We start from the raw sequence: 17,248 nt of genomic DNA on the forward strand, positions 1-17,248 counted from the left end.
ATGACTTTTAGGGTGTGTTCTCCCTTTTTATGAAAATATGGCAAACATTCTCAGGCTCCTAACTTTTGATCGATAAGACTAAACTGGATGAAACTTATTTGTTTGAAATCAACATTAAGTTCCGATTCTTTTGATGTATCAATTGGTATCAAGATTACGTTTTTTAGAGTTTCGGTTATTGAGCCGGATCGCTCTTTACTTATAGTTAGTTACCACGAACTGTTTGAAAAGCACCATCTACAATTATTTCTCATTACATGTGTTGAGAGAAAAACAGTGAAAAAAGCGTTTGGCTCGGTAATTTCTTTAGCGTTCTCTATAAACAAATTTTTTAGAGGGTGCTCTATTTCAGGGATGAGTACATGAGTTTCAAAACCGTAGATATGATATGGAAAAAATTGATAAATCTGTTAGAAAACAGTGGAAAAAACTGAAATAAGTGAAGATAAAGCCCAGCTGCATGCAAGATGTGTTAAGTATAATTATTGTGCATATTATAAAGCAAGAATCGTTTTCTTAACGTGTTTCCGTCTCTATGGGCCCTGTTCTTGGCTTACACCACAAAATAATTTATATCTTTTATAATTAAAACCTATGAAATTATAAATAGTTGATAATAGTCTAAAATTATAAATAAGTAAAAAATATATTAAAAAATTATTCCTAATCCATATTATTAAGAATTTATTACTTTTTACTGCACTTCAACGCGTTTTCAAAGCTTCTTGCTGCCACAGGGCCCACAGCTATAATTTTGAATCATACTTGTTTTGTCAAATCATCCTAGAGGGTGTAGAAACAATAATTCCTATTAGAGAATAAAATTTTTCCATATTAGTTTATCAAATATTCAATTCTTGATGCACTATTCCTTCTTGTTTGTGGGTTTTTGACGCATTAATTTATAATAGATTCCAGATTGTATGAGTTTTGCCGAGTTCTTAGCGCTTTTTTTCTAAGAACCGACTAAGATTTCCTAAAGCGTTTAAATGTATGCAAAAATTACTAATTAGACCGTCTTCTCCAGAACAACCATTGGTTGTTAAATGCCTGTAAGTCTACTTGAGTATTTTAATACTTTGCTTACAAAAAATTTTTTCCTACTGAAAGTAAGGAGCAATATTAAATCTTAAAATGAACAGAAATTGTTTCTTAGATGAGGGGGGCTGCCCCCTCCTCAATCCACCTCTCTTCACGCTAAAGTTTTGTTTCACACTTTGTTTGTTCACGAATTCTTTGATTATTTGTTATCTATTCTTGTCATAAATCAATAATTTTAGATACCCAGGAATCCTCCACCTCAATTAAAGAGACCTATGGAGTGGACTGAAGAGTTTAATGATTTCATTGAAGTTTGCTTAAAGAAAGATTTTGAGAAGCGCCCTTTTGCCAGGGCCCTGATGGAGCATCCCTTTACTCGACAAGTGCCTCCAAACCCTGATATGGTAAGTAGCTCTAATAAACCACTTAATGAGTTCTCAATAGATTATCTTTTCCTGTCATCATGTAATACCAATGTTTTTTGTTGCTAAACACCACAGCATAGATCTATAGGGTAATGAGTGTTCTTACTTTCTCCAGTAAAAAAACATGGGACACAGCATGTCGCGCACATTTTCTACTTGACTCCTCCTTCGCGCGTGCGCGAAGTAGCTATAATAAACCACTTAATGAGTTCTCAATAGATTATCTTTTCCTGTCATCATGTAATACCAATGTTTTTTGTTGCTAAATACCACAGCATAGATCTATAGTGTAATGAGTGTACTTACATTCTCCAGTAAAAAAACATGGGACACAGCATGTCGCGCCCATTTCTTCTTGGCTCCTCCTTCGCGCGTGCGCATTAACGAATTTATATACCTTTGCTATGCTTTGATTAGCTACTAGGAAATTAATCAATAGTTCAATACCCTGACCACCGTCCTGTTATGGCGCTGTGATGTGTCCGATTCCTGAAATAAATTTTCATAACTGTATATATATATCGAGGCTGTGCTACACACCTTCTCCTTATACACAAGGAATGGTAACACGACTGTTTGCTCAGATGAACAATGATATGGTTTTATACAATCATGGCTATCGGCAGCTCAGACTGATTGCCATAAAAAAGCCATTTAGTTACTCCTTTTATTTTTCTATTAGGCTACTTCCTTTCTTCATTAGTATAATTTATATTTTGTCGTCTTATATTTTTTTTCTCGGTTATTATCTAATAGAAATGCTTTCTAATGCTAAACCACTAGAAAGATCACGCAAAACTACATGGTCACAGTATTAAAACTTATGCCAATCACTACTGGCAGCTCAGACTCATTTGTCCTGAAAATTATAATAATTGACTTTCTTTATTTTTTTTGTCACCCCCTTTCATCATTAGCATATATTTATATTTTGTTATTTTTTCTGTTATTATCTAATAAGAAAGCTTCTAATGCTAAATTTCATGAAAGAGAATGTAAAACCATATTGTCATAATTATCGATACCTGAGTCTGACTTATCTTGGAAAACTCATTTATAGAGCTTTTTTTTTATTTGTCCTTTTTTTTCACTAGGATATATCTAAATGTTTTATTTTTTGTGTGTTAACAACATAACATCTTTTTTGTCTCGAGGGGGGGGGGGGAGAGCCTTGTAAAGGTAAAAAGGATTAAATGTTTTATTTCCTCCTAATATGCTTTGTTCTATAAATATGTGGAAGCTCTAGAATATAGCTAAATAATGAAGCTTCAACTTGTATTATAGTTATGACTGTTATGTAATGTACCTTTTTAGTTAGTAGCAAATCTAGGGGGGCTAATTAACCCCGTGTTTGGTTACGGTTTAATCTTTAACAGTTGTCAATTTCATTTGCATAAGTCACAGATAGAAAATAAATGAAGATAGATATTATAGGCAGCCTCCCCCCTCCCCCTCACAAAATACTCAGTCAACAATAAAAAAAATCAGTACTGGATACTACAGTCCAAAGAGACGGGGGCTAGCCATCCTTTGCTTTCCAACACCGTTTCTGTGCCCTACAGTGTCTTGATACAGCTGGGTTCGAACTCTGAGTCCCGTATTGTCAAATTTGACAATACAATTTGACAATACAATTTAACAATACAATCTGACAATACAATTTGACAATACAATTTGACAATACAATTTAACAATACAATTTAACAATACAATTTGACAATCTGCGCCACCAGAGGGCACAAACCTCAATCAGATACTGTCTTTTAGCTTAAAAAAACGAACAAAAATAATTGAATCCAAACCACGCCCAGTCTCTCTCACCTTTATGTTACAGACATGGCTCTATAAATATACTCTGGGAAAAAAAGACCATATGGGAGCACAATACCTCACTTTCAGAAATGCTATTGGGTATACCTCTTGACCTCAGGTTCGACAATAGCACCATTCAGTAATTGCCAATAGCATATTTGGTAAGAAAATCATCATGCACATTAGCACTATTTGACAATAGCCACTCCATGCAGATGAGGTTACACAGAAAGAACAACTGTATTGTATCAGAAAAACTGAAAGCCTTAGTTCTTAAAGTCACAAGTTAAATCCAGAATTCAACTCAAGAAAGTACCTTCTCACATTTGGTAAATCTTGAGTTATTTTCTTCAAAAAGACATACTGAACCCAGAAAAGTTATTATAATTCAAAAGATCCTAGAACATTTTTGGCACAAACTAAAAAAAGTGTGTTCTCTTGTGAGAGTCCAAAAATCAACTGACTGATCTTATCTCCGCTAAACGGTGAAACTGTTTTGCTACCCGATCTATTGTATCGCATCATAGTTTCTAGTTTAGCATCTCATAGACAGTCTAAATTATATATATGTTACCGTGAAGTGTTCGATATTCGTGAATGTCGACATTCACCGGTGTCGAATGCACCGGTGAATGTGCTAAAGATAGCACAGTTTTTAATAACCCAATGCAGTTTTCTGTTAAGGCTTGAATCCCGAGAGACAGGGCCCTAGCAAGAATACCATTTTGAGGAAATAGGTCTGAAAAAAACTTCAATTTTTCCAGTTCATTTTCGCAGATTATATGTTCTATTTATAACGTCTCCTGTTCTGGGGAAAAAAATTAAATGGAAGAAATAAAGCTTGAATTTCCAAAGAAACATCATTTTTCTTTAGTATACCCCTGGCTTTATTGTACTAAATGGGTTATTTTTCATTTGTCACTTGGTCATTTTCACTTGAATTGGAAAAACTGGCTCCAACTTTGTCCCCCCCCCCAGTATTTTGGCAAAATTATGCCTCTGCGGATGTCCCCAAAAACTGTTATTAATGACTCCTCTTGTGTTTTCAAGATCCGTGGTCCTCTTAAGCAGCTCATTGAAGCTGTGAGGTCAGGAGGTGCTTCACGAAGAGAACCTGAGCCTACGATAAGGCAGGGGAACTTGAAGCAAGATAGAAAGGCTAAGCTACAACCCATGTACGTTGATGATCTTGCCTCTTTAGAAAACCTCACAAACGTAAGTATATTTTAGTCCTTCCAAGTTTCCAATGATTTCTTAACTCAAACAGTTCGTGGTTACGAACTGCAAGTAAGGAGCGACTCGGCTCAATAGTTACCGAAACTCTAAAAACTGGAATTTTAACATTAGTAGATACATCAAGTAATACAATAATAATCAGCTTTTTATACTGATTCCAAATATATCACATTCATCAAGTTTGACTCTTTGTCACAACTCTACTTTTTAGAACAATAAAAAACTTTAGCGTAAAGAGCGAGGCCCTGAAGAGGGAACAGCCCCTTTCATATACGGAATAATTTCTGTTGGTTTTATGTTTTATGTCACTTTTTACCTTCAGTTAAAAAAAAAACTTCTTTTTATATCTAATTAAATAACAAATTATAAAAAAAGAAGTAGTCAAGGATATTTTTTGACAAAATGCCATTGAAAACCGGGATAGGCTTGTTTAGTTCGCTAAAAATTAAAGTTATTAATTTGTCTAAACCCGGGAAACAGGAATCAAGAGGGAATTGCTTTTTACATGACTAAAATAAAGTTTGACTAAAAATAGTCGACCTAGCAATAGCTCTATCAAAACGTATTTTGAAACTTAAGGGCAAAATCAGTATCCTCTGCTTGTATAGTGATGTTTAAAGTTGTATGTATGTAATAGTTGTTCAATGTTTTATAGATGATTTTCATTAATTGTTGTGATAAATGCTGTGACGTCTTTGTTTTCTTATTCCTTTTCTTTTGTCGTTTTCCCTATTTTGTACTCTGTGTTTGTGTACTTTTTTTGTAGTGTATCATGGGTTAGAAATAAACAAATAAATTAGCAAAAATGAATCAGCTGAAGACCAACACCATCCTAAGTATACCACACGGCTGGGATGCATTTAATTTATTTTTAATTTGTCGCGATTTTTACCAGTATATTGGCGGGTTACGAAATATAGATTGACGGATTAGAAATAAATGAATAAATATCTATGAAGAACACTTTTTAAATATCTCTCTTTGATATTGTGGCAGGCTTCTAGCCCTGGCAAAAAAGACTTAGAACCACCTTCCTCATGTTTTCACTGTCGCAGATACTGCTTTCCACATTATGCCTCATCTCAAGGTCGTTTGTCTTTGACATGAATTCTTCTTCTTCTTCTTCTTCTATTTGACAGCGAGCGGGCTCTTCTTGTTTCTTACTTCATGCAATCTTCTTCTTCTTCATTTCAAGGTCATTTGTCCAAGGTCATTTGATTTTCAAGGTCAAGGTTTTTGACATGAAATCTTCTTACTTCTTACTTCATGATATCTTCTTCTTCTTCATCTCAAGGTAATTTGTTTTGACATGAAATCATGTGACTTCTTACTTCATGCAATTTTCTAGATATTAAATATAAAAGACAAGCTTTTTCAAACAGAAATAAAGATTGACATTGAAGCTTAAAATGAATAGAAATTAATCTGCATATAAGGACGACCACCCCTTCCTCAACCTACCGCTCTTTATGGTAAAGTGTTACATTGCTTTAAGACTACTCCAATTAAATGGCTGCTGTATTTGAGCAGTAGTTCTTAAGGTAACTGGTATTAAAGTAACTGAGCATCAGAAACTAATTGAGACTTCAGACTTTGTTTTTGCTTGAAACACTTTAATAGCCTACTGAAGCCTATATTTAGAATAAATGCTATCTTTTTGAAAAATAAGAAATGTATCGGCTGTATTACCCGATTTTCAAATAAATAAAAACAATTCCTTTCTTCAGCTTTAGATTTCTTTTAATCTATATTATTTTTCAAGTAAATGGTTGTAGAAAATTTGCAGCGCCGCTTTTCCCGAGGTCGAATTTAAATAAAATTCACATAAATAAAATCATAAAAAAAAATATTGAAGGGCTTTCGAGTTCATTCTTCAAATAAATAAACAGTCCTATTTTCAAGAGAAATTTATTTCAAATTAGCTTTTTATTTCAGGACATTATTGTAGACCATCTGCAGCGCCGCTTTTCTCAAGGTCAAATATACACTTATATTGGAGATATTCTTATTGCCGTAAACCCATACGCAGAGATGGGAATATATACTGACGCAGAAGCTAAGCTATATCGCAGTCGAGGGAAGATGGACCACCCTCCTCACATTTTTGCTGTAGCAGATACTGCTTACCACACGATGCTACATCTCAAAATGAATCAGTCTATAATCGTTTCAGGTGAAAGTGGGTCAGGAAAGACAGAAAGCGCCAACTTTCTGCTCAGACAACTAGTTTACCTTGGAAAGGTAAGATAGCAGGGCTGGATATAGGGGGGCAGTGGAGACAATCGCCTTGATTGGCATTTCCTGGGGGTAGCAAAACAGACTAAAATTGTAATATTTATGGACAAGAACTGTAATATTTACAGTACTGATGGTGTAGCAGGTGTAGCAAAGTCTACATTTGCCCCTCCCCCCCCCCTGAGAAAAAAAGTAACTCCAGCTCTATATGATAGATCTCTTGAAAATATTTAGTCTCTTCTTTTTAATTTTTTCAATGGTAGCACAAATTCTAAAAAATTGTTTTTAAAAACTACATTCTAAATCAGAATAAACAAACGCTTTCCAGACAAACATCATTTAGTATTTCCAAGGCATTTTAGAAAAAAGAGGAATATTTTAAGTGAATGAAAGTTAGCTCAAATATCTAACCTTAAAAATATCTGAAAGTTTTAATATCTGAAATTAAATATTTAAAACCTCGGTTACTTCCTTTACAATATTGAAAAGCCTTTCTGGGAAGTGGTTTCTTATTCTTATTAAGTAGGGTGTGGTTTCAACTATTTTTTCCAATGCTGTTTTAAGTTATTTGTTTTCAAAACTCCCCCTTAAGTCCCTATACCTCTCTGCATTACGTTTTAACGATTCTTTATCAAATTCTTAATAACTTGAAGAATGTTTGACTTTCCAAATACTTTTTAAAATCAGTGTTTTTCAAGCCCATTAGAATTCCTCAATGATGATCATTTTAAAATTGCTCAGTCACCCCGAAACTCGTTCATTAGAAATTAAACATTTTTTTTGTTTGAAAATTTCGGACACCAGACACTTGGTACATGGTTGTTGTATACCAGTTTCTGACAATTTCATTGATTGATCTACTTTCCGAAATGTCCGTTGAATGTCAAATGAAAACTGGGATTTATTTGTTTTGATACGTTGGCCTGAGCCCTGTTATAGACACGCTTGTAGATAAACGAAATTATCCATGATCCGAGAGCCAATTATATATCCTACGTAATTATATATCCTTCGTAATTATATATCCTACGCCAATTATATATCCTACGTTATTGAGCTAGGCCATGGTTAATTTTCAAACGCAATTTGTATGATCGACCAATAACATTGAAGACTCAAGGCAACATTTTTAAAATTAGAAACGACGGAAGCTCAAATTAGCAGCTTTTTTTTAATCTCTGTCTTGGCCTTGGCAAAAATTGAAAGACAAACTATTTGCAGACAATAGGCTAAATGGAAATAGACAATAGGCTAAATGGAAAAAAAAATTGTTTTTGATATAGAATTTTAGAAGTTCTTATTAGAGCTGTGCCCATATATATTTACGAAACAGATAAGAAAATTTTGAAAAGAGATAAGCAAAGCAATAAAAAAAAAACAAAAAAAACAAACAAACCAGAAAGCTAGCCACTCACCTAAAATACAGTGACTACCAATAAAAAATCTTCTAATTGAGAAGCTGACCAGCGGCCTTAACTCTCCTTAGCTTCTTAATGAGAATATTATTTATTGCATCGCTGGTTTTTAGGTGAGTGGGTAGTTTTTTGAGTTGTGTTTTTTGCTTTTATTGTTTTTAATTCGTTTAGTTTTGATTTTATCTGTTATTGGTTTTCTTCTGCGTTGTTAGGTTTTTGATTTTTCCAATTTGGGTTTTTGTTTCATTTCGTTTGTTTTTATATTTTTATTTGGTCTACGTCGTTTGTATTTTCACTAAGAAAAAATGAACTTGATTCTTGCAATTTTCACCTGAATACCTTTAGCCATAGTAATAGTAGCATTAGTTATTGTAATAATAGTAGAGTACTACTACTAATACTATGCTTACAGTGCCTTCCTATTAGTTCAATATGGACGTTGACAAACCTTTTAAGCTTCACCTTAATGCTTCAAGCCGTTCCTTGGATAGGTCCTTTTGACAACATACATAGTTGGTTTTGCTTTGGTTCAATCTCCCCCCTCAACATTACTTAACTTTTTACTTTAATACCCTTAGCCTTAGTAGTAGTCCCAGCACAAGTTGTAGTATTAGCAGTAGCACAAGTTTTAGTAGTAATAGCAGCGTGCACATGTTGCATTTTGGTCAATTGAGCATCCCTCTCATTATTTCCTGGAAGTTCCAACTTGATACCCTAAATCTTTTCTAGAGATACACCTTCTTGACAACTTGCATGCACATAGTGTGTTATAATTTAGTTCAACGCTCCCTTATAGAATTTGATGGAAGTACACCTTAATAGTACTAACCTGTTTGGACACTAAAAATTAAACATGCCCCCCCCTTCCCAGTAACAAATACCACATGTAAAACAATGGATAAACTTGCATAACATCAGTGCTTGTCATCCCAGAGGGATAGTTGTTCAATATTTCAGTTATTTGAAACAAAATGGCTATCTAAATATTTTATTGGATGTTCTCGGGTAAATAAGGAGCAGGGGGAGGGGCTTATGGTCCAAAAATCACGCTTGACTCTTAAAAAGGGCAATAAAATAAAAATAGAGCCCACTTAGGTTTTTATATATTCAGCGGTATTGCGATACCTTTGATATATCGATTTTGATACGAAAAAACTATCATTATATAGATATAACTTTTGAGTGATATGTTGATATTTTCTTATTTTTTAGGAAGTATCTATGTTTTTAAAACACAACATAAAAGCCTAACTGAAAATGTCTTTTAAACTAAGCACGGGAGATTACACTATTGCTTTTCTTGAAAATTACTAGGATGGGAATTGACTTTTACTAGCAGAGATGAAGGAAAGTCTTCTAAATATAACAATTTTTCTCAGGCTCCAAATCGTACAATAGAAGAAAAAATTCTTCAGATGAACCCGCTAATGGAAGCATTTGGCAACGCTGCAACAGGCATAAATGATAACTCTTCACGTTTTGGTAAATTCCTCGATATTACTTTCACAGAAACTGGGATGATTAGTGGTGCCAAAGTTACCGTTTACCTGTTAGAACAGTCAAGAATTGTCAGACAAGCTATGTAAGTAAATTCTGTTTCTATTGAGAGATACTTAGTGATTCGTTTTTCCTATCTTTAATCTTCTTGAGTCCACTGAGCGAATCCTCAGCCGGCTATCAAAAGGTTGTATCTTTGTAACGGTAAATTTTCAGAAGAGCAAATAAAAAACATCACAACCTTTATTATTTCACCTCCGATAACCAAAAAAAAAAACAAAAGCGGATTGATATATAAAACCAATGCATATCAATTTTTTTTCTTTTATAGTTATCAGTTGGGAAATCAAAAAGTTGTAAGAGTTTTTATATATTATTCCGGAAATTCACAATCATGGAAATACGAGGTTTTGATATCCGCCTGACGAAAGGCAGAACAATGCTCGAATGTAAACATATTATGAAGTATGCTACCTGGTGTGCCCTAAGCTATTCTATTATTATTCTATTATTCTATTATTATTCTATTATTCTATTATTCTGGTTGCGCCTTTCTTTCCTTGATTTTGTGCAATTCAAGTGTAGGCCAGCTGCTTGTTGTCAAATCAATAAATAAGGCAGTTCTCCCCTCTTTAAACATTTTAAAAAATTGTTCAAATCTGAAAGTACCTTAGCGAAGCTGTGGCCATTTGTTATGGCCGAAGGCCTGACCAGGCGATTGTAGACAGCAGGGTAAATGAAGCAACTACCGAGCAAGCGGAGATGCTCCTAACTAACTCTTCCTGGTCCTTATTAGAGCACCAGAAAACATTAACTGTATTATATGGTATTTGGAAGTTCAAGAGCTAATCTTCAGGGCCATATCCAGGATTTTTGTTCGGGGGGGGGGGTTGCCCAATTTGTGGGGGAGCATATTTTTTTCTGGTAATGTTTTGTCTTTACAGATATTTTTTAGACTAATTTTCGACTCGTTCAAAAATTTTGGGGGGGGTTCAAACCGGGTAAACCCCCCCCCCCCTGGATACGGCCTTGCTAATATAAGAGTTTTAGCAGTGGCAATAGAAACTAATAAATTGTAGCTTAAAACAGACTAACAACATACGATATGTTAACTGATACAGAACACATTATTGTAATAGAATATTTCTAATTATTAGTTTGAAGACTATATTGTTTTTGTAGGTTTCTTTTTTGTGATACTCTTGTTAACATAGGTAGACTGTTTTAAACTTCTGCTCATGTATGAGTTACTAACCCAAATTGAGTGGCCTAATTGACTGAACAAATTGACTGGCCAAATTGACTGGCCAAATGAGAGTTTGCTCAAAAAAGGCAGAGGAGGGAAGTGGAGACACAATAGCGTGCTCAGGGCTTTCAAAACATTACCACGAAAGGAAAAAAAGACACTCTTTATGTTCTTCCATTTCTATGGTATCCTTTCTTCAGTTCATTTTCAATTTTATTTTACTAAACATTTTTTTTTTTAAATTATCTTTAAAAACAAATGAAAAGATCCGACATAATCTTGTTGCTTTTCCTTTCAAGAGGCGAGAGAAACTACCACATATTCTATTACCTCTATGATGGATTACAAGGCAAAAATAAATTGAAAGGATATTGTCTTGATTCCAGCAGAAAAACGTGTCATCGATACCTATCTTCACCACTAGGGATGATCCAGTCAGTGGAGGTGAGTTTTCAATCATTTATTTATGCGTACAAGTATGAGAGTTTTCTTTTATTTTTTTTTTTTAATATGCAATAATTCAGTATATATATTTACAATATGTAACGAAAAGCTACTTTATGCCATACTCCGTTCAATGTGTATTTGTGTTCCAATAATTGCTCTATATATGTTTTCAATTGGCTTTCATTTTGTACACAAAGACTACGTTATGGTCACACTTAAGTTTTTTTTTCCGAATTTTCTTAACAAGTAACCCTGCATAACGCTTGATTTGATACGGAACCAGCTGCTAACCTCATTTCCTACCCTAACTACAACAGTGTTATTCTCGTACATACCACTAATCACTTTAATGTATTTATCTGCTATACCATACAAGGATAAGACCTTCACTAAAGGTCTTCTATCATCAGAATCGAACGCTTGCTCATAATCTATAAAACTGAGGACTAAAGGTGTATGATAACTCAGTCACTTCTCAATTATTAGCCTAAGAGTGAAGATTTTGTTGACAAATCCTCTACCCTTTCTAAAACCGCACTGTTCTTCTTTTATAACTTTGTCTACAGCAACTCCCAGTCTAAAAAGTATCATATTACTAAGTAATTCACTACCTATTGAGACCAGGTTAATGCCTTGGTAATTATGACACTTCCTCATTGGTAATTACCAATCTGGTAATAGCTATAGTAATGCTGTGGTAATTACCACAGCAATAGTATTCTCACATATAGCACTAATCTTTTTGATGTATTTATTCAGTATACCATAAAAGGCTAGAAACTTCGCTTTTGTTGTTCTATAGACTGAATCAAACCCTTTCCCATTATCTATAAAGGAAGGGACTGAAGGAGTCTCATGTTTCCAGTACTTCCTATTATTATTCTAAGAGTGGAAGTTTGATCGGTTTATCGTCTATGCTTACTAAAACCACATTATTCCCCTCTTACAACTCTATTTACAGCATCTCCAACTCTGAAAAGTAGCATTACAATAAGTAATTTGCTTCAATACGAATTTGAACTCCTGATTCATTACGAAACCTACTAATAACCTCATTTCCTAATCGAAGCTAAGTTATTCTCGTATATAGCTCTAAGCACGGTAATGATCCTTGTATGGTATACCATCTGGTACCATACAAGGATAGAACCTTCGCTACTACACCCCTTCGACTGGCTGAGTCAAACGCTTGCTCATAAACTATAAAACTAATGACTAAATGGTTCTAATGACCCAGGCACTTCTCAATTATTAATCTGAGAGTGAAAATTTGGTCAACACATTTTCTTCCCTTCCGAAAACCAAACTGTTCTTCTCTTAAAACTTCATCTACACTTTCTCTAATTTCGGTTTAGCACACTCTCAAAATGTTCTACCCCTCTCTCTTAACTTTTTTCTTTTCACTAACTGTCCTCTCTTTAACTGGGACAGATCAAGATTTACAAATGAAAGATCTTAAGCCGAACTGGCCAGCCCAGTGGCGGATCCAGGGGGTGAGGGGGGCGCCCCCCCCCCCTGGCGTAGTCTAACTTAGTGTAATTTACTTAATTAACGCAAGTTTGTTTTAACTAAAGCTGCTCCTAACACAAGTTTATCAGATCAACCTCTTTTGCCCCCCCCCCCAAAAAAAAATCCTGGATCTGCCCCTGGACCAGCCCTGACAAAGAACAACAAAGAGAAAACCTCAACGATGAACAAACGGAACTACGACCAGTAGAAAGAAAAGATAAAAACTAAATCTATGAGGATATTTCGCCTGTATGAAACATGGCGTCTTCAGCGCTGAAGAAACAAAGATAAAAACTAAAATAACCTAAAAACAAATAAAATCCAAAATGAAAAAATTAAAACAGCCAATATCAATATCACCAATTATTGCAACTTACCTTATAGGTCACAGAAGATAGTTGAGTTGCTTCGATGAGAATACCAAAACAACTGTTTTTGTGTTCTTATCGAAGCAACTCTATTTGCTTCTGTGACCTATAAGATTAGTTGCGACAATTCTAGCCCTTAAATACTTTCTGTGCAAGCCAGTCTTCTTTTCTGATAAACTGCAAGCATTTTCACCAATATTCCTACCTGTGTTTCTAGCTATCCTCCCATTCCTCCCTAAGATACCATCTGCTTCTTCATAACTAGTTTCCTAAAATTTGTCATCTTCAACATTATCTAAATTTAGACTGTTTAGTTTAATTTTTAAATGTTCCTGGAGGCTATGTTTCAAATTCTCGTCCTGGAGTCTACCAATGTCATGACTTCCTGGAAAGTAATTACGTTTCCTAAATTACAGCTTTAGATTAGCCCAATACACTACTATATGGTGATTTTACTCTAATATTAATAAAATCACTGCTATAAACCCTAATATCTTGTATCGATCCTGCCAGTCTTCTGTTTAAAGTAACGTAGTCAATAAGGTTTGCCGTCTTATCTTCATGCGAGTACCATGTTAACTTATGGACTATTTTATGACCAAATACTGGATTGGTTGTAACTAGATTGTTGTGTCAACAAAATTGCAGCAGTCTATAACCGTTGCTATTTTCTTTTTCTGTACCAAATTTACCTTGGCTTGGAGACCATATATCCCTATTTCTATCGACCTAAGTATTAAAATCTCCTTTTAAAGGCATCGTATTTCTACCTGGGATCCTGTCTATTTGTTCCTATAGTTGTGAGAAAAATTCATCTAAGTCGCTACTTTCTCAATCAGTCGGCTCTACAAAGATATCTACTACTATCATTGACAGCTTGTACCTTTTAGTCGTAAAATGAGCAACTTGCAGTCTGTTATTACTAGCTCCCCAATCTAATCAAGGCATATCAGTGTCCTTACTCATCATGATTCCTATTGCATGTCTATGCGTCCCATCTTTTTTTCTCTGAGTAAATAAATTCTGTATCACCCAATATTATATTTCTGCTCCTGGGAAATGAGGTTCTGAAACTCATATCAAGTCCAGTTCACAATCTCCGAATTTGTCAGTCAGAATGTCCATACGATAGTTGTTTTTTGATGTTGTAACATTCCAAGTTGCAATTTTCATATTATTCAAATCATTGAAACTACGAGTATTATGGCCACAGGAAAAGCATTGGGTCCCAAACTAGTGCAAGACAGGGACTAATGAATTTTCTCAAGTCTACACGAAGTGCTCAAGCCTGCTTAGAACCGGACAGCAACTATTCTTTAGGACCTCCAGTATGAGTAGAGTTCTTTTACAATCCTGGGCCCACTTTGGTCATAACATGGTTTTCCTCATTTGGTGATAATCTTCTATCAAAAGGCAAAATTCTGCACCGACAATCTCAAGTCTAATACCTACGACTCATTACATATTCATGCCTACAAACACTACTACTATGGGGAGGCAGGCCACACAGGCAGGATTTTCCTTTTCGAAATTCGCATTTCGAAGATATCACACTTCCTGTCGAGAATAGGGTAATGCAACAGTGGCGAGGAACAGAAGATATCACACTTCCTGTCGAGAATAGGGTAATACAACAGTGGCGAGGAACAGTTTTAGATATTTCAAGACAAGGGCTTTAAAAGAGTGTGACAAACAGAACATTTCAAAACAGGTAATCGAAAGCTAACAATACTATTTATGAGATTTAAAAGAACGAAGCACAGCGTGACAAGTACAAGGGGCCTATAAGGTAGTCTCGCTGGTTCAATATAGCACATAGCTATAACAAAAAATAGCAATGAAAGAGTAATTAAAAAAGAGTAAATAACAAGGTAATTTTCAAAATCTGGGGGGGGGAGGGATCCCCCTCCCCCAATTTGCACCACTGCTCTTCCACAGGTGTCATATCTAGAATCCACTTTTCTTGGGTTGAACATTTTGCATAATAAAATAAAAAGAGCAAAACAAATTCTCTATGAAATTCCGGGAACTTTTCGCCAAACATATAGACAATTTTCCGTACTAATGGCTTGTTTGTGAATTTGTCGCTTTTTTATTTTTGAAATACTAGGATCTTTCCTTTATTACTAGCAACAGGCTACTGTGATTTTTTTTTCTTAAATTATTTTTAGGAAAACCAGGAGAAATTCAATCAAATGGAGCACTCTTTTGAACTCCTTGGGTTTAGATCACACGAGATTGGATCCATCTATCAAATCCTTGCGGGGATAATCAATTTAGGGGATATAGAGTTCAAAGAATATCAAAGCCCAAACAATACAGAGGCTGCTGAAATCGTTGATAAACAAAATATGATAAATGGTAAGTTTTTAAAATGTAAAGTGTTTATAGGCATTTACTTCGGTGCTATGCTCTAAGTATTTTGTTTTTCCCAAAGACCTTATTTTAAATGACACAAAATCCGGATACTTTAAGCTATCTCCAGGCGTATTTCCCTTGTGGATGGCAAATAGAAAAGGTTCTATTATACTAAGAAAATTTACGGGGTGCTACCATTTCATCTAACCGTCACAAGCACTAAACGTCATTTCGTCGACAAGGAAAATCCGTCAGAACCACTAACCGTCAGAACGTCGACAGTCATAACATCGACACGTCAGGACATGAACAGTCAAAATCGCTACCCGTCAGAACGTCAACAGTCATAACATCGACACATCAGGACATAGACAGTCACAATCGCTACCCGTCAGAACATCGACAGTCATAACATCGACACGTCAGGACATTGACAGTCACAATCGCTACCCGTCAGAACGTCGACAATCATAACATCGACACGTCAGGACATCAACAAAAAAACTTATAAGTTTATATAATAGTTTAGAAACAAGTTTCGGCTATATATTAGCACATCAGGGGGGTGGGGGTAAAGCATAGCATATATTAAATACCTAACGTAACCTAACCTAGGTACCTATTCCCCCCTAAACCTAAAAAAACTAAAGTTTTAAAATTTTGGATGTTATGGCGGATTTGGCCGATGTCCTGACGTGTCGATGTTATGACTGTCGATGTCCTGACGGTTAGTGGTTCTGACGGATTATTTGTCGATGTTATGACGGATTTTGTCAATGTCCTGACGGTAATGGTCCTGACGTGTCGATGTCCTGATGCCTTCCCAAAATATACTTATGTTCATATATATATATATATATATATATATATATATATATATATATATATATATATATATATATATATATATATATATATATATATATATATATATATATATATATATATATATATATATATATATATATATATATATATATATATATATATATATATATATATATATATATATATATATATATACAGTGGATACAAAATTTTTTTTTTCATGATTTAAATGTATACCCTTCAATCATGTAAGCGCAATCGTGGTTCTCTATGGACTTTCTTGTAGAAAGATTACTTATTCCCATGAAAAGTTCATAAAATAGCTCTTAATAGAGCTTTTTACTGTGATGTATACCATTCAATAAGGGGAGCAGTGCAAAAATACATTTCTGTGATTCGAAAGTATATCAGATTTTTTTGGGTATAAAAGACCTATTTCCATGATTTCCCAATTGGATGTCCAATCTTTTGTTATGATGGGCCGTATTGCCGCTTGAAGCAATTCAGTGGATCGTAGAACCTGTTCAATTTCAAGAAAAATGGGTACATAAAGAAACAATTATAAGCTATTAATTTCTTCTTTGCAAATAGGAACAAATAAAACACACAGGTTGTTTAGGTGTGGCATTAATATCCAAAAGTTTATGGGATGAAGTAAAATATTTTTGAATGCTAGTATTTTTCCGTTTTCCGCAATTCTTATAAAAAAAAATACTACTTGGAGTGAAAATAACCTGTGGGCATCACAAAAATTACAGGCGGGCCGCAGGCTGGACATCCCTGTTCTAGTTTGTTGACCATTTGCATAGACTGATCTAACCTAACTTTATC

General features: G+C 34.6%; 1 protein-coding gene across 6 annotated transcripts in view; it reads left to right on the plus strand.

Annotated features, from left to right (window-relative positions):
- LOC148945795 (myosin-IIIa-like) overlaps positions 1–17,248 on the plus strand; it is a 244,434-nt gene that overhangs the window by 114,362 nt on the left and 112,824 nt on the right. For all 6 annotated transcript variants that reach the window (XM_089098132.1, XM_089098128.1, XM_089098127.1 and 3 more), the window contains 6 exons: positions 1,281–1,445; positions 4,329–4,493; positions 6,450–6,755; positions 9,544–9,746; positions 11,207–11,351; positions 15,403–15,592. In XM_089098132.1, the coding sequence (XP_088954258.1) occupies positions 1,281–1,445; positions 4,329–4,493; positions 6,450–6,755; positions 9,544–9,746; positions 11,207–11,351; positions 15,403–15,592 (1,174 nt within the window). The remainder of the gene's footprint in view (positions 1–1,280; positions 1,446–4,328; positions 4,494–6,449; positions 6,756–9,543; positions 9,747–11,206; positions 11,352–15,402; positions 15,593–17,248) is intronic.

The sequence above is a fragment of the Artemia sp. Qi Xiang Cuo genome, chromosome 12, assembly GCF_049724085.1.
Source record: "Artemia sp. Qi Xiang Cuo chromosome 12, ASM4972408v1, whole genome shotgun sequence".
In the NCBI taxonomy this organism is placed as follows: domain Eukaryota; kingdom Metazoa; phylum Arthropoda; class Branchiopoda; order Anostraca; family Artemiidae; genus Artemia; species Artemia sp. Qi Xiang Cuo.